This window comes from Salvelinus namaycush, chromosome 16 (genome assembly GCF_016432855.1).
Source record: "Salvelinus namaycush isolate Seneca chromosome 16, SaNama_1.0, whole genome shotgun sequence".
Taxonomy (NCBI): domain Eukaryota; kingdom Metazoa; phylum Chordata; class Actinopteri; order Salmoniformes; family Salmonidae; genus Salvelinus; species Salvelinus namaycush.
In genome coordinates this window covers 26,225,583-26,253,189 of record NC_052322.1, presented here as the reverse complement: position 1 = coordinate 26,253,189, position 27,607 = coordinate 26,225,583, and the positions used below count along the sequence as shown (strand labels likewise).

Sequence of the window (27,607 nt, the reverse complement as noted above, 5' to 3'; positions counted from 1 at the left end):
TTTTTCCCCCTCACTGTATTTGGCTACGGTATGTAAACTTCCGACTTCAACTGTGTATATATATATATATATATATATATATATATATATATATATACACACACACAAACTGTACAATAGTTCAAAATTACACAACTTCAGTCAATAGGATTGAGGTGTGACTAGTTTCTGGTCTCTGTTTATGGCTTTCTAAACCCACATGGGAACATAATGTTTTTATCAAACTTTGTGAAGCGCTTTCATCTGTGATATCAAATTGCTAAGGTATTCAAACAGGTTCATACAATGCGAACAATGCATAAGAGTAGCTAAACATTGTAAACAAAATATTTTGGTTGTCGAAGCTTGTTTGCACAAAATTCAAATTTCCAGCTATACAGAATTGAGCTATTCAAAATCTGTTAGAAATGGCAATATAATGCATTATCTTAATGATCCAAACATTACTTGGAACATTTGTCAAGGACAACAAAATGTCAGGGAAAACATACATTAACCTCAGTTTAAAACATGTGATGTCATATTTAAAGTTACAATCATGCAAACAATACAATTATTTTTACATTGTTTTGTAACAGAGTGCTGAAGGGTAACAAGAATAGCCTACCTTATTTTTCTCCAACTAGACAAGTTCAAAACGAAATTAAAAAATAACTATATCCATAATACTGAGAGCAAACACTCAAAACACTTGATTAAAACCAAACATTTAAAAAATTAACAGCAAAAACAGAAATAGGCACAGGTTAGTCTTGTAGCTGAAATGTTGTGTAAATTTCATAAGTACATGGTGTTTGCTCCTGCCTTTCTTCTGCCATGTCAAGTCTTCATCGAAGCTTGTTTGCACAAATTTCCAGTTTTCCTCCAATTACAGTCACACCTCACTCTGGCATGGAGTGCTTTTAGGGCAATACGAAGAGTATGGTCCTGTCTCAACCCGAGCCCTATATCTAAGACTGTGGGCCTATGTACCAAACACCGTTATGTTCTGATCGATTCAAGTACATATCTATATCCGTGACATCATTTCCACACGTCTTGGCCAATCCCGTGGAAGATCCTCATCTTCTCCTACAGAAGCATTTTCAACCAGACCGCTGACATTGTCACTTCTTCGGTAGGAATTTCATCCCTGAAAATAAAATGAACAAAATGATTTACCTCACAGTAAAAAGGGTATTTGTTGAATTGAATGTTATCAATGGAGCACTACTAACCGAGTCCTTTGAGTCCCTTGAGGAACCCACTAGATTCAGGCTCAGGGTTTGAGGACAGATATTCTGCAGCTCTAAATTCAAAAAGCCCTGTGGGAGGGGGAGAAAAGAGCATAGTACAAATCACGCAAGGAAATACATTTAGGTGTTTCTGAACTACTTTTACCAGCCCAGACTGTCATGTCAGATAAGAGGTGATTAGTTTGAGGAAGGAAGAATGCATCCTCAAAGTAGTGGAGCACTGATAGGCCTCTCCCTGACCTTTGCCCCCTCCCTTGCGCAGCTCCTTGTCGTGGATGAAGCAGGCGAACATCTGGGTGTCCATGAAGAGCTGCAAGAACTGGCGGGCCCCGCGGGAGGGGTGGGACTTGCGGAAGCTCTCCCTCTGCAGCTCCCAAGCCCGGCTGGCGCTGCTCTCACCCATATGGAGAGAGTAGTGGCCCACCAGCTCCACGAAGAAATGCACAAAGGCCTCCGACACCAGGGAGCTCAGCCCACACTGCTGGCCTGCAGGGAATAAATGTTTTATTGTCACACACACACACACACACACACACACACACACACACACACACACACACACACACACCTGATAGACATACCCCCCCCCCCTAAAAGATTTAGATGCACTATTGTAAAGTGGCTGTTCCACTGGATATCATAAGGTGAATGCACCAATTTGTAAGTCGCTCTGGATAAGAGCGTCTGCTAAATGACTTAAATGTAAATGTAAATGATAGGTGCAGTGAAATGTGTTGTTTTACTGGGGCAACCATAGTAGTACGGCGCCCCTGGAGCAAATTAAAGTTATAAGTGCCTTGCTCAAGAACACGTCGACAGATGTTTTTTCTTGACAGCTTGGGTATTCGAACTAGCCCTTTTGGTTACTGGCCTGCCGCCCTAGGCTACGCTACCTGACGGACAGATTTTATTTTGTTTATTTCACCTATTTTTAACCAGGTAGGCAAGTTGAGAACAAGTTCTCATTTACAATTTCGACCTGGCCAAGATAAAGCAAAGCAGTTCGACACATACAACAACACAGAGTTACACATGGAGTAAAACAAACATACAGTCAATAATACAGTAGAAAAATAAGTCTATATACAATGTGAGCAAATGAGGTGAGATAAGGGAGGTAAAGGCAAAAAAGGCCATGGTGGCGAAGTAAATACAATATAGCAAGTAAAATACTGGATTGGTAGATTTGCAGTGGAAGAATGTGCAAAGTAGAAATAATGGGGTGCAAAGGAGCAAAATAAATAAATACAGTAGGGAAAGAGGTAGGGAGGGGGACAGTCACTTATAATGTAGATGGTGTTAAAATGGAGAGGCGAGTGAAGAATGCTTCAAGAATTGGCTTTCTATACAATTACCCTATATCCAACACATGGACAGAGAGACAAGGAGACATTGTTTCTTCAATGTTTTGGCTGTGAGGCCATTTTCAAGATTAATATGTAGTAATAGGTAGCTGTGCAAACCTCCTGTGCAATCTCCATCTTGCCTCAGTATCTGCTCTCTCTCCTCCAGGATCTCCAGCAGTGCAGCCTGAAGCTTACTGGGCAAGATACAGTCCTCATCACCAAGCTTGGAAACAAGGAGTAGTTAACAGGACAGCCCAGGGCAACTCACATCATGCAAGAGATGGCCTACTACTGATGTGAAACAAGGCAACTGGCTACCCGTGTACTGTGATTCACCTATGCCAGGGATGCGCAACTGGCGGCCTGCAAAAATATATTTTGTTGTTAGGGGGGACGAGGGTGGGGGTATTGGTGTCAGTCAGTGTCTCAAATTACTGTTGCGTTAGAATAGTAGAATGTACAAGGTTCAAAATATAAATTTGGTTGTGCATCAGCTGTTTTTATCTTATGTCAGTCACTGACAATCACACAATTAGCCTATATCAGCAAAAAAAAAAATTTTTTTTAGATTGGGTAAGTTAGTCTAACAAGGGCCCCCAAAAGGCTAGGGCCTGTATAATACCATTCACTAAGACTACACTATGTACTTTCACTCTGACTGCATATGTGGGTTTGCAGACCCGCGTGCCACTGCAGCACCTCATGATGAGTTCCACATTTTTGTGGCCTCCACCCCCATCAAAGTTGAACATTCCTGACTTATGCATTAAAAATGGTTGTCATAGAAACTAGCCATCTAAATCAGCAGACCAATAGGATCTCTGAGTGAGAAAGAAGCAAAACTCCATAGCTACTACTATTAAATAGTCTCACTATATGAACTTGGATATACATCCAAGATAAAGTCAAGCTCTGGTATGTGTGAAATCATCAAGTTGCATTAATATTCAACACTGTCACTTGGAACGCAGACATGCACAGACAAAGTGTTCCTCATACCCTATTCAGTTGTGTTTTGGAACCACACCTATCTTTCATGAGTTGCAATTAAATACACACCTGTTTGACAAACTTGTCCGTACATAAATCCACAATAAGCACCTAGAATGCAAAACAGAGACAGAACCTTAAATGATCAATGACAAAATTAACGCAGGTCAAATGGATTGGGCTTTGAATTAGACATCAGAGACTTTCTACCATTAACTGTTGGTAATTGTTTGCAGATTGATACTGCACAGTTTGTTAGTCCTACTGTAAAGACGTTCATAGAACTACCATTAGGTGGCAGTAAAATACTTTATTAAAAGGTAGACTCAGCGAAATGACATTGCCACGAACAGCACCACAGATATTGAGATGAGCGAGATGCAACACTTCGCTCTCACACAGTCACCCACAGTATCTGCGCATGTGCAATGGTTTGCCAACATCACGCTGTTACAGCGTGGTAGCCACAGGACCAAAACAGCGGAGAAGTTGAACCTTGTGCTTAACCTCTTAGTTGTTGTGGAAATTGACCCCCTATGCGGTTTACTTTCTGCATCTACGTCATATCGCGGAGTCTACCTTTAAGTCTGGTAAACAACTGTGCGCAACAGAATTCTAAGTAACCCTAACCCAATATCAAGGAACTAGTCAGTTGGGGACTTGCTCATCAATTCTGACGAAATAGAAAATGTTTTCATTGTAGCATGGCCATCTAGTGACGAGCCACTGGGAATCAGACCTCCTCTATGGGCAGCTCCAGAAGCTCGGGCAGGCAGGGCGCCAGCGCCCCCATGAGGAAGGGAGTGGGAGAGCAGCTGATGTCTAGCATGCTAGCGGGCAGCACAGGCACAAATGTATGCTGCCAGGTGAACGGGTAGAGCAGCGCCAGCGCGGCATGGCCACAACGAGACAGCACACTGAAGAGAAGAGAGAGGGATGAAGAGATGTTCAACTCCTGAGAAGAGGCACCCACTTTACAGACAACGCATGTCAAATATATGGAGTCCATACGGTCTGTATAATACCATTCACTAAGACTACACTATGTACTTTTACACCGACCAACAGGAGAGCAAAGCACACAATACATTCCACCCTGGACCAGTGCTATGCTGTTCCTGCCCTCCTACTGTCTCCCAAGCCGAGCTGGAGACGACAGTGAACCTGTGTGTACTAGAGGAAACTCCTTACCTGAGTTTGTCAGCAATGAAGATGACCCTCCTCTCCAGTAGCAGAGAGGCAAACACCTGTAGGAGTCTCCCAACGCTCAGGCACTGCAGCAGGCTCTCAAAGTCCACATGCTCCAGCCTTGAGTCTACCGGCCGGCACAGCGTCAGCACCTGATCACACAAGTACACAGGTTGGCTAATGCTCAGTTATTTGACCAAATACAACTCTTACAACAATAGTTGATTGCTGGGCAGAGACATTGCACATGATTGCAGATGTTGTTGACATAGTGTCTGCAATAAAGAGGTAGGAACTTAACTAAACGGTGTCACTTCCTCTTGTTACTTCTCCGAACTCCCTGGGAGATTTTTTATTTGTTTTGCTCAAATCCTTGCCTACTTTTGAAAAAGGTCAAATGTAATCGAAGAGGGGAGGAAACAAATGTGCTTGTATGAAATGAGACTCTCCTCCACTAGCATGTCATCATGCAAATTTGGTGTGCTGGGGTTGAATCCCAAAATAAATGTGTAAAGTAGTAAAAATGTTGCTAGTTGTGCAAAACATTTAATATGTAAAAGGATAAGTAGTGTATCGTTTTTAAATGTGTGCATGCTTTTCTCCTTCGCGAAAACAGCTGATTCAAAGGGAGTGTTGCGGATTTTGAAACACTTACAGGCTAGCCGCCGGGAGGATACACTTGTGTTTTCTCGGCGGGAGGAGGCTATCAAAAAGAGGAAGACACTCCTCTGTTCGCCTATTAATGAATTGACACTCTCCTACATATGGCGACTACTTTGCAGTTTCCGGGTCATGGAGGAGAGGACAGACTTTTGCACCATCTCCCCCTGTAGTTACTCTTTACATTGAGTCCTAGAGGTCCTCTTAGTTGTGTGATTGTGTTACCTCATTTCCTGAGCCTGGGAGGAAGCTCCTGAGTGTGATGGTGCGTCCAGGGGCGGGGAAAGGAGCCTCCATGACACTACGCATGAAGGGAGACACGAGGGCTGGACAGATCTCCCTGCGCCTCTCTACCTCCTCCAAGATCTGAAAACACACACACAGTATATTAGTGTTGCACGGTATACCGTTACCACTGTAATATCACGGTACAAAAACGTCATGATACCAACATTTTAGAATACCGTAGTACCGTTTCATATGATACTACTGATTTTTTCTAAGAACCTGCTGGTGCCTGTTGTAAAATGTTTATAAAGTCAGTTTTGTTGAATTGAAGCAACAACCACTAGTCTGTTGTATGTGCAGGTCCAATAATATCCACTTCACTTTCATGTGCATATCACGTGCGGCAGCTGTAATCAGCCAGCCGCATCCCCTATCAGTTCCTCACCTGCTTCTCTCCATCCTCTCTTCATGCGTGTCTATTCCGCCGTCATTTAAAAAATATATATAATTTAGCAGTGATAGCAAGGGGGGATGCAGACCCAGACGAGTCTTCAGTTGTTACATTTGTAACATTGGAGCAGCGCGCAAAGCGAGCAATGTTGACACATTCTGTAATTTCATCGCCTGTTATAACCAAGAGCACAGACCAGTCTAGGTATACTAGGCAAGGTCACTGTCATGCAGCCTCTGAGTGTCAGAGGGAAAATGGAACACTGCTTTGTGACATGATTGATTGTAGCTTTACAGCAAAGAAAACAGCTTGTCTCTAGCGTAAACCATACATTTGTTTTTACAAAAATGACCCATATTACCGGACATGCCTTTTTCTTTATTGGGATTCACACACATTTTATATAATTTCACAAACCATGTCACAAGCCGTTTGAAACTAATCCAGGGTCGCTAATTATTGGTTTGATAACAAACAACGTTTTCAGTCATGTTACCTAACAACCTGGTAACATGACAGTAGGTTTAGGCAAATTTGATTGGCACAGGAAGAAAGTAGTATATTTTTGATATAGTTTAGACTTACATTAGGCCTATATGAATCCTACTTTTTGAAGCACATCTCATGAGTAGTACAGTTTTCACTGTACTACTCATGAGATGTGCTTCAAAAAGTAGGATTCATATAGGCCTAATGTAAGTCTAAACTATATCAAAAATATATTTATTTCTGGTGTTCCTTCAATTCTGTTTGGTGCCTAACGTTTTCAAAATTCAAAAAAGGCACTCGAACATCTGAGCCATCTCCTCTGCAGGTGCACAGTAACAGTTGAACAAGATGAGGAAAAATAAGAAATCCGCACACTGCTCGATAGGATCGCTGCTCTTTAATAAGCTGATGCAGCACTCCATCACTCTCCTTCCTGGTCAAATAGCCCTTGCACTGCCTGGAGGTGTGTTTTGGGTCATTGTCCTGTTGAAAAACAAATGATTGTACCACTAAGCGCAAACCAGCTGGGATGGCGTATCGCTGCAGAATGCTGTGGTAGCCATGCTGGTTAAAGTGTGCCTTGAATTCTAAATAAATCACTGACAGTGTCACCAGAAAAGCACCTCCAAACCACCTCCTCCATGCTTCATAGTGGGAACCACACATGTAGAGATCATCAGTTCACCTACTCTGCGTCTCACAGACACGGAGGTTGGAACGAAAAATCTCACATTTGGACTCATCAGACCAAAGGACAGATTTTCACCGGTCTAATGTCCATTGCCCGTGTTTCTTGGCCCAAGCAAGTCTCTGCTTCTTATTGGTGTCCTTTAGTAGTGGTTTCTTTGCAACAATTCGACCATGAAGGCCTGATTCACGCAGTCTCCTTTGAACAGTTGATGTTGAGATGTGTCTGTTACTTGAACTTTATTTGAGCTGCAATCTGGAGGTGCAGTTAGTTGCCGATTTCTGAGTTGCAGTTAACTCTAATGAACTTATCCTCTGCAGTAGAGGTAACTCTGGGTCTTCCTTTCCTGTGGCGGTCCTCATGAGACAGTTTCATCATAGCGCTTGATGGTTTTTAACAACTCCACTTGAAGAAAAAATGTTCTTCAAAGTTCTTAAAATGTTCTGGATTGACTGACCTTCATGTCTTAAAGTAATGATGGACCGTCATTTCCCTTTGCTAAAAATAAAGATAAATGAGTAGGTGTCCAAACTTTTGACTGGAACTGTACACTGAACAGTGTGAAGTTCTATTCAAAACATTGAATTTAAGTGTGAATTTTAGTGGGAGGTTTTTGGAGAACGTTTAGAAACAGCTAGGCCACAGATTTTTTTACACCGTAGTATCGCAATACTACTCTGTATTGTGATACTTGGCCTGGTATCGTATAGTTTGTAAAATGTTACCTTCGTGACAAGCCTACAGTATATAACTCCATAACTACACCCCTAAACACAAAGAATATCCTGATGACAAGTATCAACAAGGGACTACACCAGGACTACATAACATACTAGCTGCTTGCTTCATTGTCTATGAACAAAACTTTTATTTACAATAAATTCACACATGTTCCTCTTGCCTGAACAGACTCAAAAATGGGTGGAACATAACACATCCTAAAATATACACTGCTCAAAAAAATAAAGGGAACACTTAAACAACACAATGTAACTCCAAGTCAATCACACTTCTGTGAAATCAAACTGTCCACTTAGGAAGCAACACTGATTGACAATAAATTTCACATGCTGTTGTGCAAATGGAATAGACAAAAGGTAGAAATTATAGGCAATTAGCAAGACACCCCCAAAAAAGGAGTGATTCTGCAGGTGGTGACCAAAGACCACTTCTCAGTTCCTATGCTTCCTGGCTGATGTTTTGGTCACTTTTGAATGCTGGCGGTGCTCTCACTCTAGTGGTAGCATGAGACGGAGTCTACAACCCACACAAGTGGCTCAGGTAGTGCAGTTCATCCAGGATGGCACATCAATGCGAGCTGTGGCAAAAAGGTTAGCTGTGTCTGTCAGCGTAGTGTCCAGAGCATGGAGGCGCTACCAGGAGACAGGCCAGTACATCAGGAGACGTGGAGGAGGCCGTAGGAGGGCAACAACCCAGCAGCAGGACCGCTACCTCCGCCTTTGTGCAAGGAGGTGCACTGCCAGAGCCCTGCAAAATGACCTCCAGCAGGCCACAAATGTGCATGTGTCAGCATATGGTCTTACAAGGGGTCTGAGGATCTCATCTCGGTACCTATTGGCAGTCAGGCTACCTCTGGCGAGCACATGGAGGGCTGTGCGGCCCCACAAAGACATGCCACCCCACACCATGACTGACCCATCGCCAAACCGGTCATGCTGGAGGATGTTGCAGGCAGCAGAACGTTCTCCACGGCGTCTCCAGACTCTGTCACGTCTGTCACATGTGCTCATGTGCTCAGTGTGAACCTGCTTTCATCTGTGAAGAGCACAGGGCGCCAGTGGCGAATTTGCCAATCTTGGTGTTCTCTGGCAAATGCCAAACGTCTTGCACGGTGTTGGGCTGTAAGCACAACCCCCACCTGTGGACGTCGGGCCCTCATACCACCCTCATGGAGTCTGTTTCTGACCATTTGAGCAGACACATGCACATTTGTGGCCTGCTGGAGGTCATTTTGCAGGGCTCTGGCAGTGCTCCTCCTTGCACAAAGGCGGAGGTAGCGGTCCTGCTGCTGGGTTGTTGCCCTCCTACGGCCTCCTCCACGTCTCCTGATGTACTGGCCTGTCTCCTGGTAGCGCCTCCATGCTCTGGACACTACGCTGACAGACACAGCAAACCTTCTTGCCACAGCTCGCATTGATGTGCCATCCCGGATGAGCTGCACTACCTGAGCCACTTGTGTGGGTTGTAGACTCCGCCTCATGCTACCACTAGAGTGAAAGCACCACCAGCATTCAAAAGTGTCCAAAACATCAGCCAGGAAGCATAGGAACTGAGAAGTGGTCTGTGGTCACCACCTGCAGAACCACTCCTTTATTGGGGGTGTCTTGCTAATTGCCTATAATTTCCACCTGTTGTCTATTCCATTTGCACAACAGCATGTGAAATTTATTGTCAATCAGTGTTGCTTCCTAAGTGGACAGTTTGATTTCACAGAAGTGTGATTGACTTGGAGTTACATTGTGTTGTTTAAGTGTTCCCTTTATTTTTTTGAGCAGTGTATATACATTTGCAAACATTTCTAAAAACCTGTTTGAGGGGTATTGTGCAGATTGAGTATTATTTGTTTCATCCATTTTAGAATAAGGCTGTATCGTAACAAAATGTGGAAAAACGGAAGGGCTCTGAATACTTTCTGAATGCACTGTATATGGCCAAAATACCAAGGCTAATGGCTGTATCGAGGCACACAGCGTTGCGTGTGCATAAGAACAGCAATATATGGCAGGTAGCCTAGTGGTTAGAGCGTTGGGCCAGTAATCGAAAGGTTGCTAGATCAAATTCCCGAGCTGACAAGGTACAAATTTGTCGTTCTGCCCCTGAACACACTGTTCCTAGGCCGTCATTGGAAATAAGAAATTGTTCTTAACTGACTCGCCTAGTTAGATAAAGGTATATATATATACATATATATATACATATATATACATATATATACATACATACACATATATATACATACACACACACACACACACACACACACACATATATATATATAAACTCAACAAAAAAAAAGAAACGTCCCTTTTTCAGGACCCTGTCTTTCAAAGATAATTCATAAAATTCCAAATAACTTCACAGATCTTCATTGTAAAGGGTTTAAACACTGTTTCCCATGCTTGTTCAATGAACCATAAACAATTAATGAACATGCACCTGTGGAGCGGTTGTTAAGACACGAACAGCTTACAGACGGTAGGTAATTAAGGTCACAGTTACGAAAACTTAGGACACTAAAGAGGCCTTTCTACTGACTGAAAAACACCAAAAGAAAGATGCCCAGGGTCCCTGCTCATCTGCGTGAATGTGCCTTAGGCATGCTGCAAGGAGGCATGAGGACTGCAGATGTGGCCAGGGCAATAAATTGCAATGTCCGTACTGTGAGACGCCTAAGACAGCGCTACAGGGAGACAGGACGGACAGCTGATCGTCCTCGCAGTGGCAGACCACGTGTAACAACACCTGCATAGGATCGGTACATCCGAAAATCACACCTGTGGGACAGGTACAGGAAGGCAACAACAACTGCCCGAGTTACACCAGGAACGCAAAATCACTCCATTAGTGCTCAGACTGTCCACAATAGGCTGAGAGAGGCTGGACTGAGGGCTTGTAGGCCTGTTGTAAGGCAGGTCCTCACCAGACATCACCGGCAACAACGTCGCCTATGGGCACAAACCCACCGTCGCTGGACCAGACAGGACTGGCAAAAAGTGCTCTTCACTGACGAGTCGCGGTTTTGTCTCACCAGGGGTGATGGTCGGATTCGCGCTTATCGTTGGATTTGCGTTTATCGTCGAAGGAATGAGCGTTACACCGAGGCCTGTACTCTGGAGCGGGAGCGATTTGGAGGTGGAGGGTCCGTCATGGTCTGGGGCGGTGTGTCACAGCATCATCGGACTGAGCTTGTTGTCATTGTAGGCAATCAACGCTGTGCATTACAGGGGAGACATCCTCCTCCCTCATGTGGTACCCTTCCTGCAGGCTCATCCTGACAATGCCACCAGCCATACTGCTCGTTCTGTGCGTGATTTCCTGCAAGACAGGAATGTCAGTGTTCTGCCATGGCCAGCGAAGATCTCAATCCCATTGAGCACGTCTGGGACCTGTTGGATCGGAGGGTGAGGGCTAGGGCCATTCCCCCCAGAAATGTCCGGGAACTTGCAGGTGCCTTGGTGGAAGAGTGGGGTAACATCTCACAGCAAGAACTGGCAAAAATGGTGCAGTGCATGGGAAGGAGATGCACTGCAGTACTTAATGCAGCTTGTGGCCACACCAGATACTGACAGTTACTTTTGATTTTGACCCCCCCTTCGTTCAGGGACACATTATTACATTTCTGTTAGTCACATGTCTGTGGAACTTGTTCAGTTTATGTCTCAGTTGTTGAATCTTGTTATGTTCATACAAATATTTACACATGTTAAGTTTGCTCAAAATAAACGCAGTTGACAGTGAGGACGTTTATTTTTTTTGCTGAATATAACACATATATACACACACACACACACCTGGCCTTATTGCTTAATTATATGAAGAGTTTAAATCACACTGCTGGTTACCTTAGCGAACAGGTTGAAGCAGCCCAGCCTGCTTACAATACAGTGAACTTCAGGCAGTCTTTTCCCCTTTCCGCTTGGCTAAAAGGCACAAATAAACACGGAAATCAGCATGAAAACCAACCCTGCCATTCAGTATCAACAATGTTATTGCAACGCTGTATCAACGCTGGCATTCCAGGGGTAACAAACACTCAGTCCAGACCATAAAATAGTCAAAATAAACAACAGCGCAATGCATTTAAAAACACACAAATCTAACAATAAATGTACAGTCATGGATTTAACACGTGGACAAATGGAAAATTATGTTTAGTTTGGGTCACTGATTCAGAGGTTTTACAGCCTATGACTGTAGTATATCCCTTAGAGATGTTGCGTAAGCACTTAACTGCCTAGTCCTCACACACACACACAACGTAATGACTAATACACACACACTCACCAGGATCTTACGACAGTAACAAAACCACCGGCTGCCATCCTCTCCCGTCAAGACAAAAGAGAAGGTTTCACTACAAAGACGGATAAAAGCATAGACAATAGGACACGGATGCACAATGTGATAGAGTTAAGCAGTGTTCTAGTGCAGTCTTCCTGGGGGGAAAAGACAAAGCATGGCATATGAACTGCAATCATGTTCCTCTTTGTCTGAATCACTAGATAATCTCCCTTTCATTGGACATGTCTTGGCCTTAATTCTTATATCATCATATAATAACTTAATTTTAGCACAGTGATTATTACAAAAACGTAGCTCCTTTCTAAATGTTTTACCTGTTCCAATGCTCATATTAAGTGGTTGTATGAATATTTATATTACATGAATACCCTTATTGTAACACCACTGCTACATACTGTGACAGAAGCTTACCTGTGCAGGTCTCCAGAAGGCCGCCAGTCCTGAGAGTCTGGGAAGCAGAACATGGGAATGGCCTTCAGCCGGTCGTCAGCTTCACGGGAGTGGCGAGAAGACTTCTCAAACTATAGCGGTTAAGAAAGGATAAAGATGCAGAGCGTCTAATTTTACTCCCTGGCCAGCAAAACAGAAACAATAGTACAATGGTAACTAAAAAAAACTAAACATTCTGGGGTTTCCTTTGAGCTGAGCCCATCCATGGTACATCAAGCAGTATTTCCCCTATAAAAAAAATGTGTAAGTGGGTCTATCCGCCTAGCTCTGTTGCCCCAATCTGAAAGAGGTTGGCTTTAATTGGTTTCAATTGACAATAACCTTGTTGGGAAACTGTTGCGTGATCTCAGGGATGTAGGTGTTTCCTGAAAAACTCTTTCGGAGTGACACCACCACAAAGAACTGAAAGAGCTGCTGTTGCTGGAGCTGGATCAGGTCCTTCTCCAGGGTGCGGTAGCCTGGCCTCCGCTTTAGCGTGGACTGAACATAGACTGAGCGCCTGGACCCTCCTGGTGGAGACAGTGAACATTTTTCAAAATACCTAATAAGTGAATCTGGTTGGGAACACGCTCATATATCTCTCTTTGAATAAATGGTAATGGAATGTGATCAAATGTGAATGGAAAATGGATGGATTACATGAGTGTAGACGGCGTGGGACATTGACTGAACTCAACATTCTCAAAATGTCTGCCAAACATTTATTTGGGAGTGAAATTTCACTTTAAATATGAATGACAATTTGACAAGTAGCAGGTCAATGCTATAGTAGTACCTTTAGTGTTGTCCTCTGGGTCACTTTCAGTTCCACTGGTCTCCTCTGTTCAGAGAGCGAGAGAGAGAGTGAGAGTGTGCGCATGCGAGATACATAGACAGAGAGAAAGAGCGAGACGGGAGTGTAATAAAGGGATGAAAGAAAGAGACGTCATAGGAGAGACTGACAGTGTCTTTGTACTGTATTTGTAACAGTGATGTAATGTATCTCAAAACGCTGGGCCTTTACAGAGAGTAGTTTATCTACATCTTGTAGACAAGTTGAAGGGTAATAATTGTCATACCACGAGCTGAACCTCCCTGGCTCTTCACTCTCTTCTTCCCTCGCTTGGTGTCGAAGATCACATGAATCTTGTTGACATACTGCATCACGGAAACCACGCGCACACACACACACACAGATATATTGATCTGATACAAATAAAAATCACATTCAAGTGATATATCATCACACTGATGTTGACATGTCTGGCCACTTAAACTAGTAAAAAAATTGTGGCCAATCAAATAAATGTGATTTAAGCACACTTCCTTGACTGCACTGAAAAAGGTTGTTTTCTAATGGACAATGGTTTGGTTTGGATAGGGCCATCAGTCAAGTTTCAACTTGAGCAGTATAATGAGTGACCTGGATCCAGAGCCAAGCACACAGGAAGCTCAGACTTATCTCCAAATTGACAACGGAGTGTAGGCCTACAACACTAGCTTGGCTTCTTTATGTGTAGTCATGCAAACAGACCAATCCACCTAATAGCATGCTTTTCCCACTCAGAGAGTCAAAATTACATACAACCTCCGTAGTAGTTTGAGGTAATACAATTTCCACTTTGTAGAAAACGCTTATGAAATGCTTGTGTGTGTTTACCTGAGGCAGTCTGTGTGTTTTATGGATGGTTGTGGGTCGCTTGGGTAAGGCAGGTCTAGGGGGGGCTTCTGTAGGTGAGGGTTGTGTCGCTGCCAGTGAGTCCTTCCTCTCCACCCGCAACGTGAGAGGCTTGGGAGGAAGCTGCGACACAGAAGACAAGGTGTTAATGAAAGATTAAAGCATGTTTTTTTATTTATATTATACTAATTGTTTCACATTTCCTGTAACAGCTGTCATTACTACCTTTGGGGTGAGAGGGTTCTGTCTCTGTGCCATGGTCCAGGGTCGGGGACGCCCAATGGGGAGACACATAGAAGGAGACGGCTTGACATCCTCATATGTGTTATCTCTGATCAGGGGTTCAGCTGGACATGATCAAAGGTGAGGGAGATAGATGACATACACAGTATACATACAGTAGATATTTGCTAATAGTCCATGACTAAGTCAAAGTGGTCTTAAATGGCTGCCTTTCTTTCTCATCCACTACTGATCAGAAAGGGACTTGACAGGTGTCAATATTGAGAAAATCTATATCCCACCTTTTTCTTTATCAGTTGTTACAAAGAGAGAAATAAGGAAAGAACGGATCTTATATTAAAGGTTCCTGAGAGTGTAAGGCAACCAAAGGCATCAGCATGCTTCAGTTTGGCTGGCGCCTAGCCGAACCGAACAAGTGTGCTCGCATACTCCCTTAATAAAAGACCTTCACTTGAAAAAACAAGAAAAAAAAGTGGCAATAGTACTGTTTGTCCATTTTGAGACACCGTAATCAGAATTGATTGAAGATAACTCAAGAAATCGCTCATAAATTGTTATGCTTTTGCCAAAGAGATGTTAGTCGTGTAATTTTACATCTAACTAAGCTGTTTGGTGCAGTATTTTTCAATGTGTAAGAAAACGAGTTGACTCTTGTTGTTCTTCTTTGGGGCTGGGTTGGCAGATCACGTCCAACTTAAAATGGTGCATACACAGCCAACTGCTGTTCTAACGTGTGAGGCCAGTCACGGCCTACCTACATTAAATTATCTTAATTATTCCTGTTCCTAAAAGTAAAAAAATATAAATAAATTGCACCAGCAACTAACCCTACAGCTATATACCACTATTTCATAAAAATATAAATCTCCACCCCATTACCTCTTCTGCAGTAACATCTCATACACCCAGGTACTTCTCTGCAACTGCCACCTACACTCATTAAAAACCCACTACCCCATTCCACTAGTTTGACCCAATCTGTTCCTGAACCATGCCAACTGCCTGGGTGGACGGACACCCCCCCGCAACACACCCTGTAACTCTTCTGAAGTAAAATCCTGTATATCCAAATACTTCTCTGCAGCTTCCCCCAAAACATCTATTTTCTGTGATTTATTTTCCATTTCTTACTGAAGAGTAACTCACTCCATCCCTCTGTACTGGCACAGATCTACTGCTCACTGGGATCCTCTCAAGATCCCTCACCCCATCCTCCTCCATTTTCTTCACTGCCTCAGCATTGGACACCCTCTGCACTACTCTGACTCTGGCCAATTCCATCTGCCTCTCTCACACCTGACACTTCTGATCCCCAGCAACATGAGCACCCGTACAATTGTCACACACAACTTTATCCACCAAAACTACACAATCCTCTGTCCCTCCTGCACACTTCCCACATATTTCAATCTCCCTCCTCCATACTGTTGCAACATGACCATAAACGTTGCACCTGAAACAGAGCAGTGGATTCTGGACAAAAGCGCTAATAGAATAACTGATATATCCTAACATGACTTGACTGACTCAAAACACAAAAGGACTGACAATGACTCATCTGTTTCACCACGCTCCCCACCAGCTCTGTGTTGCACCAAATTGCTCCAACTCCACACTTAACGCTACCCCAGAAATGACTCCTTTCAATTGTGCCCTATTCCTAAGAGCAAAGCAAGAAACAGATTTTGACCTAAGTTGCGTGACACGAAGTGCCTTCTCCCTCTGGTCAGAAGTAACACAAACAAATATCACAAGTCCACTACAGGTTACCTTCACTAATTCAACTACACCCAACTCCATTCTCTCCCACCCTGAAACCACAAATGGATCTGCCAAAAGATAAGGGTCCACTTTCTCCAAAATGTTGCTCCTACTGGTCCAGATTCTTCTTTATCGTGTCTGACGCCATTCTTCCTCAACATACATCTTCCCACTACACTCGGCTCTTCTCCTTCTTCCTCGCTGTCTAAAATCACATCTGTCCGTTCACCATGCTCTTCATCCACTGCATTGCTTACAGAGCATGCACTGATGGCATTTCCCCAAAACACAACTTCTGTTCTTTAGTCAATTTTGCATGTCTGGCTATTTCTGACCTCTCAATGTTCTCGTCTCTCGTTGAATGACAACAAAGACTTTATTGAAGAATCCCTACTGTTGACCCATCACCAACGAAGGGACGTAGACTTCGGCTCCGAACTTCGGCTTGTCTCCAGAAGAAACGTGTGCCCGAACAGCCAAACAAAACTCACCGAAGTCCAAAACAAATAAAAATATCACAAAATGTCATCATAATATATGCACAAACTCTACCGAACTGTTTCCGCTGGGAAGCATGCGGATGCCTTAAGGCTGCCTTGGTGAAGTCAGGGTTTTTCTGGATCAAAATGTGGCTTAGGTGGTGGGTGTGGCGGGGCCGTGGCAGTGGCAGTGGGCATGGCCAATGGCGTGCTCACTGACCGAATATATTAAAGGCCCTCATGGCTGCGAAGACAACATTTTGCTGTTGAAGCTAATTTACTACAATTCGACAAATTTTGCCATGGGGCGGAGAGCAGAAATTGCTGATAAAAAAAATAAATATATATATATATATATATATATATATATATATATATATATATATATATATATATATATATATATATATATATATATGTAATTCTAAACATTTTGCCATGACTTATGCTATGTTATTATGCTATCTGACTGACTCAAACGTTATAACAAAATCAATGACAAAAACACTCCTGAATGCATCATTTTTAGAATTTTTGATTCTCCCTGACTATAGCTTTTATTTTGGTGATTGTTACTTCACAAAGATGATCTTATTTAAAAATGTATAGGACCATTATCTTTGACATACAATATATGGTTTTAGTCATTTAAGCTTTTTTTTCATCCCAGAAAAAAATATCCTAAAAAACACTTAGGCGGTCCGCCCAAGAATTTTCTATGCAGAAAAAACCCTAGTGAAGTGTATTTTTTCGGTTTGTGTCAAGGGAGGAACTCACAGATAATGTCCTCATAAATGTTGTCGTCAGAGAAGGCATGGTATAGACTGGAGCGCTTGGCCTCACTTCCCAGTGTGTCCTGCTGAGCTGTCAACCGCACCACATCCTCAAACTCAAAGGACTTCCTGTGAAGAGGGAGGGAGAGGGGACATGAGACGGGGCCAGTCAGCATGCTATTGTTCAATGTATTGTCCGCTTACGTTCAGCAAAAGGGTCTCGGCATTGGAAGGGTTTTCACAAGTTGATAGTGAAGATGATAAAGGCCGTAGGAAGGCGAGTCAGGGAGGAAGTAAAGCTGAGAAAAAGGGTGTAAAATAGACGCAAGGAGAACTTTGAGAAAAATATATTGAACGCGTGAATAATAGTTAAGGTCAATACGGAGAGTGTGAGCAGGAGACAGCAGGAAAGAGATACAAGAGTAGGCCTAATAGATTGATTGAGAAAAAATGTATTCAATTTGGGAAATTCGTGAAATTTAGGCCTTACCCTGGCCTTTGTTAAAGACACTACAACACTGAGTCTGTAGATGTTACAAAGCCAGGTTTCATTTGAAACCTTACTGTGTGCTCGTGTGGAATTGCCCCCATAAAGAGAACTGCGTTAGTGGAATACAACAATCAAGGCCAGTGTGTGTTGTGTTATGTTGTGTGTGTGTGTTTTGTTTGTGTGTGTTAAAACAACCAAATGTGACCCCTGGACCGTTGGATGCTGTGGAAGTAAGCCATATCCAGACAATGGTCTGCAATGCTGCCAAAGATCATGTGACATCACACCTGGAGGCCGCCCAAATGCTTGACTCTGATCCTTCTCTCATGCAAACTGTGCCTCTAAAATACTCTCGTTCTCCTTCTTTCAGACTTAACATAAAACAATGCTACCTTTAGAACTAAGGACACTGTATGAGAGAAAGCACAATAGCTTAGGACAGAGAAAGACTTTCACCCCAAGTAATTGTTAACCTGGTTGTTTGAAATACAAAAACATGTTTTCCTTTGACTAAAGCCATTGCGAAAGGAAAATGCCAAAACTTTTCTATGTTTAAAATGGCAAACTAAAGACCTCCTCTATTCTACTCTGGCATAACTCACGCCCACTGATCTTTTAGATTTAGCCTTGTGGTGTCAGTATCATGATCTTACCTGCTATTTTTGTGTCTGGAAAACCCATTGCCACGGCTGACAGGACACAGGGGTGGTGGGAAGCTAGGTGGGTGGGTTATGCCACTGCTCTTGGTGTTGGATTGGTTGGCAGATGGAGTCCTGCTATTCCATTGGACCCAGTGTGTTAGGGTGCTGTCTGCTCCTTGATACTGAAACGTCCGTTGTGGTTTCAGTGGAGGGTGAGTCACTGGACCCACAGAACTCTGAGGCTCTGCTGAGGTATTTCTTCCCTTCTCCCAGAACAACTCGTCTCCCTCCAGCCTCCGCCAGAAGCCCCTTGAGGTATAGAAATTCCCTGGGGGCAGGCTCTCTCTATGGTCATCCACTGACAGAGGTAGGTGTTTGGTCAACTTAACTTCCAACACACCACCCACCTTCAGTTCACCATTGGTGGGGATCATCCTATCTAATTGGAAAATGTTTGTAGTGTCTGTTGTAAGAGATTGCAAAGGCGCTATAAATGGCTTGGACTCTGGTATTGCAGTTGAAGTCTTACTGAAACAGGAGTGATTCTGAGGGGGATCAAACTTTCTGCTGACACCTGTGTGTATGCCCTGTGCTTGTAGGTTTTCCCTGAAATCTAAACCCAGGCTTTTAGCTTTGCCGTGAGGTCCGCCTCTCCTACTGACACTACATACTCCGTTATCCAGGACATCCCCAGAAAGTGATTGGGATACAACAGGTGCATGAGCTTTGACCCTATCGGCCTTCCCACTGCTGTCTGGTTGACAGAGGCCTTCCCACTGAGAGATCTTCTGCTTGATGTTGAGGCCTGGTTTGTGGGTTAGAGGCCTCCCTGGGTCGTATGTTAGAAGCCTCCCTGGGTCATTGGTTAGAGTCCTCTCTGGCTCCTGGGTTAGAGTCCTCTCTGGCTCCTGGGTTAGAGGCCTCCCTAGGTCCTGGGTTAGAGGCCTCCCTGAAGGTGGTGCCTGCCAGGCCACATTAGCCTGGCCCTGTCCACCTCTCCCCTGCTCTAGGCCCAAAGCCAGCATGGTGAGAGGGGGCACACTGCCAGCTCACCCTCACTGCATGGTTGTTGGAGGCATGAGGGCCCTTCCGGTGTACAGACAGACACTGTTAAACACAGTGAGTCTGTCCTGCGACTAGTTTAGCCACAGTAGCCTATGGAAGGCAATGAGTTTTACAGGGGTCTGTGTTCTATCCTTTTCTTTTTAAACCACTCTTCCTTTAAACAGAGTCTGCTCTTTTCCGTCCTTTCCTCTTAAAGAAACACCTGCAAAGCAAAGGACACAAAAGTTACTCATCCATTAACGCTTCAAAACAAGTTAAAACAACACTCCGAAGAGAAAGCAAAGAGAAACCTGTCGAAGAGAATGTACAATCTAGTGAGAAGGACAACACTATTTCAACAGCACACTCCTGATGTAGTGGAAGGCGTATGGGATGTGTTTGGCCGGAGGAAGCTGGAGAGGATAGGCTCCTGTCAAGGTCAGTAGCCAAAAATAAAACCCGGAGGAGAAAAGAAGGCAACGGCAGGAACAAGGCACTGGAGCTTTTAGCAGCCAGAGGGGTGTCTGTCAGTCAGTCAGTCAGTCTGGGAGCCACAACAACCGCCCCCCCCCCCTCGGGGAGTTGGCTGTCCCTCTGTCCCATCCTTAACCACAGCTGTCCCATTACAGAACACCATGATAGATTAAAACATTTAAATCTAATTTACTCTTATCTCAAACATCTCTTTCAGTGGATGAGGAAGGACAGATATTTCAAGTATGCTTATGCCGACTTCAGCACATCTAGGCCTTAAAGCCATGAAAACATTAACTGAAGATAGGAGCAATGACGCACAAAGGGCCTGTGACAAACAATTAAGATAAATTATTGAGGATTCCGGTTAATCCATATCACAACCACAGTAATGTTGTATTACTGTAAAATGTGTTATATATTGCTATTCCTATTTGATAGGAACAGACAATTGAAACATTGACATTTTGAGTCCTTTACAGTGAATTGCTCCATATTGGGTTTAGCTTGTGCTAAAACTACAACTGAACAGTTTGGCATGCAATACTCATATTCATGATCTTGCACAGCCCCCTCATTGTATGTACCATCCAAACTGTTTGGTGAGGCCCAAGTCCCTATGTGAAATCTTCCCTAAATTAATTCAGACTCCTGTTCCGGGCAGATTCCTTTCCAATTTAGTTACTGTACTCTGTTTGCTGGAAGCAAAGTTCTTGGACACGTTGCACATTTTTTTGAAAGCTGAAAGCATTTAGAGAAGGGAGACATGGTGAAATTCCACAGTGCTGCTCATGATAATAATATTTCTGTGCTGCATTCCAGCAGAGCTAGGAGGAGGCTAGGGAATCAATTTGACCAGAGACAGTCGTCATTCAGGCTCCGCAAATTATGCCTTTTGTTTGTTTTGACATAAATCTAATGTATGTAGTGTACTCACAGCCGGGACATCCTACACTGAAAACTGTGTGTTATACAGGAAGGCCTATCCTGCATTTCCTGAGAGGAAGGAAGAAAGCATCAACCGACTGTCCATAATTATGGTTAGGAGACTTGCACCCAGTTAGAAGCTTTGGTTTCAGTATTGTTTACCAGCTATAATTTGAATTTGAATAGTCATGAAGGATGGTCAGGTTGTCATTCCAGGGTACCTTTGAACTTGTAGTGTCACCCCAGTAGAATCCAAACAGGGATCATCAAGACCCAAACCTACCAAGATAAAACCTAATTGCACCTTCAAAACAACCACAGCTAAACCTCCCTCTCCAAGAATTGCTGCATGACTGAACTTGCCCTAGGTGGGGTACCAGAGAAAGGGTAAGGAGTCTGGTTTCTCTTAAACAGCAAATGCAGCTTCTATTAGGTAATGTGGAATCTATTTTCCTTCTCACACTGGACAGAGGGGTATACTACAAAGCAGGATCAATGGGTTAGCCATCTAACTTTGATGAACAATCAGAAACTACTATTGATTTTCTGGTTCATTAAGAAAGCTAAACTTAGATGCGTTTTTGGTTGAGTCAATGAGACCATGCCCATTTAATGATTATAATTCCAAAAAATTAAGTTATTTCAGAACATTTAGGCAAGTTAGCTGGCTAACTTATAGAACAAAAGCCGACAGATGGCAATATTGAGTCGTTTATCTTACCATCCAAATGCATTTTACGCAGCCGGCAATACATTATCCACTCAGGATGCATAGGCTTCGATGTCTTCAACTTTAATGGCGAAAAGACATGAAAGAAAATTGGAAAATGTGTTTATGAAACACCATTTTCCACCATCATGCTAGAGTGGCTAAATGCTAATCCCGGATGGTGTGTATCGCATTCAGCCAATCAGGTTGCAGCAGTCGGTTTTTTCAGCCCAAACCTAAAGCAGCGTTGTTTCGCATTAGTGGAAACCAGACTGTTCTCAGGGCAGGTCTGCCGGTTTCATAGCAGGTTAGGAGAAGTAACATGGCAGAATAGGAGAATTACGTTAAGGTTAGGAAAAGGTTTAGATAAAATGCTAAAAGTGTTCCAGACGAGACAAACTAGAGAGGAAGAGCGATGCCCAACTCAGCTGAAAATCTGTCTCCATCCAGCAGCTGTTGTTTTTCTTCCATTTCACCCGCTGCGCTCCCGAGTGGTGCAGCAGTCTAAGGCACTGTATCTCAGTGCAAGAGGCATCACTGCAGTCCCTGGTTTGAGTCCAGGCTGCATCACATCCGGCCGTGATTGGGAGTCCCATAGGGCAGCGCACAATTGGCCCAGCGTCGTGTGGATTTGGCCGGGGTAGGCCGTCATTGTAAATAAGAATTTGTTAAATAAAGGTTACATTTTTTTTAAAGAAAATAGTTTTTGTATGGAGGTCAATTAATGGCTTTTTTTCTACATGAGGTTTATTTGATCTAATATAAGTTTCGTAATGCTTAAGTTGTTACAAGTGTTCCTCGTATAAGTAGGACACGTGACATCCCGGCAAATTTGAGAAAAAACACTTTATATTGGAGTTGTCTTGAGATGGCTATGTTAAAGAGGCGACAACCAATAGACACAGAGAAAAGGTGTGTGAGAGCCAAACGCTTGCTGCATGAGTGTACCAAACTGCAGACTAAGAATGGAATCCTTGACAGGAAGGTTGGTTAGTCATCACTAGAACATTCAAGGCCACTGTGTTGAAACACCTACATAATGACATGGGGCATGTGAGTGCAGATAAGGTTACTCACCTGGCGAGAGAGCAATTTAATTGGCCATTTATTCAACAAGAAGTTGAGGACTATGTCACAAAGAAATGTAGTTGCATCAAGCAAAAAATACCAAATGTGCCACGGAAAGCTCCAATGGGCAAGCTCACATCAATTGCTCCCTTTGAGTTGGTCTCAAAATACTGTTCTACGTGTGTGGGGGGGGGGGGTATGAATACATCTTAGTATCAGTCGATAATTTCACAAGGTTTACACAGACCTACGCCACCCGCAACAAGTCTGCAAAGACAGCAGCAGAGAAAATCGGATATCCTCAAGAGGCGCCACCACGATCAAGGCTGGGGCTTTGAAAACAAACTCTTTGGAAGCCTTCAGGAGCTGGCAGGGGTCGGCCACTCCCGCACAACGCTAGATCCTCCTCAGGGAAACCTAGTGGAACAGATTAATCGTACGCTGCTACAGATGCTTCGCAGTCTTCCTGAGGAAAATTAATCACAATGGAAAGACCACTTACCTCATATCGTACATACATACAACTGCACTTGTAACGAAGCAACAGGCTTCTCACCACACTTCCTTCTCTTTGGCCAGCCACCTCGCCGATCCATTGACCGGTTGTTTGGCCTCAATCAGACTGATGAACAGGTGTCACACCCAGTCTATGCTCAGAACTGGGCCACCAAAATGTAGGAAGCCTACCGAGTTGCATCTGAAACAGTCAAAAGTTCTCGGCTAAAAGCACAAGACACTACGACCATGGTGCAAAGGCAGTGGCCCTCCAACCTGGAGACAGAATCTTGGTGAAAAATATGTCAGAGAGAGGAGGACCGGGCAAATTGCAGGCCTACTGGGAGGCAGGGTGGAAGGACCAGTCTACAAGGTGGAAAAGGAGAATGGTGCCAAGGGCATCAGAGTGCTCCATCGCAACATGTTAATGAATGACCTACCTGTGGAACATGAGACCTTGGAAGAGAGGAAATAGCCTGCTTGAAAAAGAACGTCAAACACAGAACATGGAGGAGATGGGGATGAAACTTCAGCAGACTGATGAGGAAGCCATCTGGTCCCAAGGAGTTAACCCAGTTGCAAGCACAGAACACCCAAGACCTCAGACAAAAATCACTGACAGAAGAGGTCTATGCGTTTCATCCCCGTTTTCAGGATACAGAAGGTAGTCAGGATGAGAACATGGAGCAAGAATCAGAGATCCTAGAAGAACCAAACAATGAGGATGGGGTCAATGCCAAAGGGAGAGAAGATCATGTTGAAAGGAGATATGATGCTCCCAAAACTCAAGACAATGAGACAATGAGACAAAAAGACAATCTGCCACGCTGATCCTCAACACGAGCTCCACAGGGGTGCGTGCTCAGTCCCCTCCTGTACTCCCTGTTCACCCACGACTGCATAGCCAGGCACGACTCCAACACCATCATTAAGTTTGCAGACGACACAACAGTGGTAGGTCTGATCACCAACAACAACGAGACAGCCTATAGGGAGGTCAGAGACCTGGCCGGGTGGCGCCTGAATAACAACCTATCCCTCAACGTAACCAAGACTAAGTAGATGATTGTGGACTACAGGAAAAGGAGGACCGAGCATGCCCCCATTCTCATCGACGGGGCTGTAGTGGAGCAGGTTGAGAGCTTCAAGTTCCTTGGTGTCCACATCAACAACAAACTAGAATGGTCCAAACACACTAAGACAGTTGTGAAGAGGGCACGACAAAGCCTATTCCTCCTCAGGAAACTAAAAAGATTTGGAATGGGTCCTGAGATCCTCAAAAGGTTCTGCAGCTGCAACATCGAGAGAATCCTGACTGGTTGCATCACTGCCTGGTACGGCAATTGCTCGCCGTACAGCCCAGTACATCACTGGGGCTAAGCTGCCTGCCATCCAGGACCTCTATACCAGGCGGTGTCAGAGGAAGGCCCTAAAAATAGTCTAAGACCCCAGCCACCCCAGTCATAGACTGTTCTCTCTACTACCGCATGGCAAGCGGTACCGGAGTGCCAAGTCTAGGACAAAAAGGCTTCTCAACAGTTTTTATCCCCAAGCCATAAGACTCCTGAACAGGTAATCAAATGGCTACCCGGACTATTTGCATTGTGTGCCCCCCCCCCCCCAACCCCCGTTTTCACACTGCTGCTACTCTCTGTTCATCATATATGCATAGTCCCTTTAACCATATCTACATGTACATACTACCTCAATCAGCCTGACTAACCGGTGTATGTTTATAGCCTCACTACTGTATATAGCCTGTCTTTTTACTGTTGTTTTATTTATTTCTTTACTTACCTATTGTTCACCTAACACCTTTTTTGCACTATTGGTTAGAGCCTGTAAGTAAGCATTTCACTGTAAGGTCTATTACACCTGTTGTATTCGGCGCACGTGACAAATAAACTTTGATTTGATTTGAATGGTTCCTCATGTATGAATGACCTCACTGATTCAGATCAGCAGTGCGTAGAGGAAGAGATGGATGTCAGAAGATCCCAACAGATCTAAAAACCAAGGGGTATACTAACCTATGACACACTTGGACAGCCAACCTACCAGGTGTGGAGACCTAACATCCGAAACCTATACAGAACACCTACACAGAACCCACTCAGTTACAGACAATGAGTAATATCAGGAGACACAATTTAAAGAGGGGAAGAGTGTAGCGGGTTGAAAATCTTTGAGTTAGAACTAAAAGTAAAGTGGATACTTTTATATTTTTGATGGACTAAGTCTATACATTCCTATGTCAGGCATTTATTATGCAGTAGTAGATGCAATTACAGTCAGGACACAAGAGGGTACTCTAACTTTTGTGTTGGTTTAGGAATCAAGGGAGTTCTGAGCTGGCTTTATTATTAAAACAGTGTCACTTTTCCACTGCATTTCAGATTACTATCCTACTGCTCTCAGATCCCCATTCTGAGGGTAGTAACATATTGTAATGAAACAGGCAGGGAGCAGGTCTCGAACCCTCGACCTAGCCCGAAGTCCGGCGCGCTATCGACTGTGCCGCAAAAGCATGCTCGAGCAGCAGAGTCGATTTCCGTGCTTATAAACTCAGGGTCGTTACACTACTCCCTCCTTTCAAAGAGCGCGTCCTCGCGCTAGCTTGCGACTCTACGTCTTACAGGAATGCGCTCACCGGCCAAGCACACGCACTGTCGTGGATGCAAAGTCCGATCACTTCTGACACCAATGTAATGAAACAGGAGGGAGCAGGTCTTGAACCCTCGACCTTCTAGCCCGAGGTCCGGCGCGCAATCGACTGTGCCGCAAAAGCATGCTCGAGCGGCAGAGTCGATTTCCGCGCTTATAAACCCAGGGTCGTTACAGTATCTAGCTACAACCAGAAGGTGTATATAATGTGTTCTACAGTAAAATGAAACGACTCAATATCGCTATCTACCGGCCTTGGGATAGCTAACTCATTGATCTTGCTTTGTAGTATACCCCTCTGATCTCAGGCCTGCCATAATTCATTTGTAAATTCATGAAGAGAGGAGTTGTGCTATTTACATCCAATTAAGATGATCCTAACCAGGATATTTAATTACATAGATTAACTCAACAAAAATATATCGATCACACCGTGCATGACATGGTGTGTTGGTGCATTAGCTTAAATTAAGATAATTGTTAGGACTTTCTTTCAATAACACCAGTGTAACAGTATAACTTTAGACCGTCCCCTCGCCCCGACACGGGCGCGAACGAGGGACCCTCTGCACACATCAACAACAGTCACCCGCGAAGCATCGTTACCCATCGCTCCACAAAAGCCGCAGCCCTTGCAGAGCAAGGGGAACCACTACTTCAAGGTTTCAGAGCAAGTGACGTCACCGACTGAAAGGCTGCTAGCGCGCACCACCGCTACCTAGCTAGCCATTTCACATCGGTTACACCAGCACAAATTTTTTATTAATTGATTGTGACAAAGGATCAGCAGCACGTTACTGATCATTAGTAGCAGCTCATCAGCAAATGAAATATGAGACCAGATAACGGGGACACCAAGCAAAACGCCTAATCTCTGAGAGTAAATATTTAGCTTTACTTTTAATCCACTGAATTGTAGGAAAATATATTAACGTTACCAGTGTGTTGCTTTCGAGGTCCGCTTGCAGCAATCCCAACTTCTTAAATAGCAAATCAAGTACTGTAAGCAGCAAATTAGACCTGTTCCCTGTGTTTAGTTTTAGACATCAGTATTACCTATATTTTCCGTCTTAGTTGACTCATTACAAGTGTTTCCCACAGAAGCAAATCACGATGACTTCCAAATCGGGCGTTCCATTTCAGTCGCTAGTTCGCGAGCTAGCTAGCTAGTTAGCCACACACTAGTCCTCGTTAGCTGATTAGCCGCTAAAGCTAGCAGTAGCTAACTACTGTATCACCGAAATGTCTTATTTTAGACCAAAAACCTGTGTTTTCTTCCAACTACCGTCCACCAATCTTGGACAGCAAGGAATAAACAGGCACCGAAAAATTAGCTAGTGGCACAACTCGAACCAAGTGAGAGTTTTTAGGGGGCTCCATATTGATCCTGGGAGCTAAAACGTCATCACCTCCT

The 27,607-nt window shown here is 43.9% G+C and overlaps 1 protein-coding gene across 1 annotated transcript; it reads right to left on the bottom strand.

Moving 5' to 3' along the window:
* Window positions 1-74: 74 nt before the first annotated feature.
* On the bottom strand, window positions 75-27,607 carry dennd2c (DENN/MADD domain containing 2C). The gene is made up of 19 exons (XM_039010889.1): window positions 27,250-27,607; window positions 18,825-20,079; window positions 17,686-17,810; window positions 14,651-14,772; window positions 14,408-14,548; window positions 13,827-13,905; window positions 13,544-13,588; window positions 13,090-13,277; window positions 12,730-12,839; window positions 12,301-12,370; window positions 11,859-11,936; window positions 5,645-5,785; window positions 4,763-4,911; window positions 4,311-4,488; window positions 3,641-3,682; window positions 2,699-2,804; window positions 1,476-1,721; window positions 1,218-1,304; window positions 75-1,132 (listed from the first exon to the last, which is right to left on the bottom strand). The coding sequence occupies exons 2-19, from the start codon at window positions 19,835-19,837 to the stop codon at window positions 1,107-1,109; spliced, it is 2,946 nt and encodes a 981-aa protein (XP_038866817.1). The 5' UTR covers window positions 19,838-20,079; window positions 27,250-27,607; the 3' UTR covers window positions 75-1,106.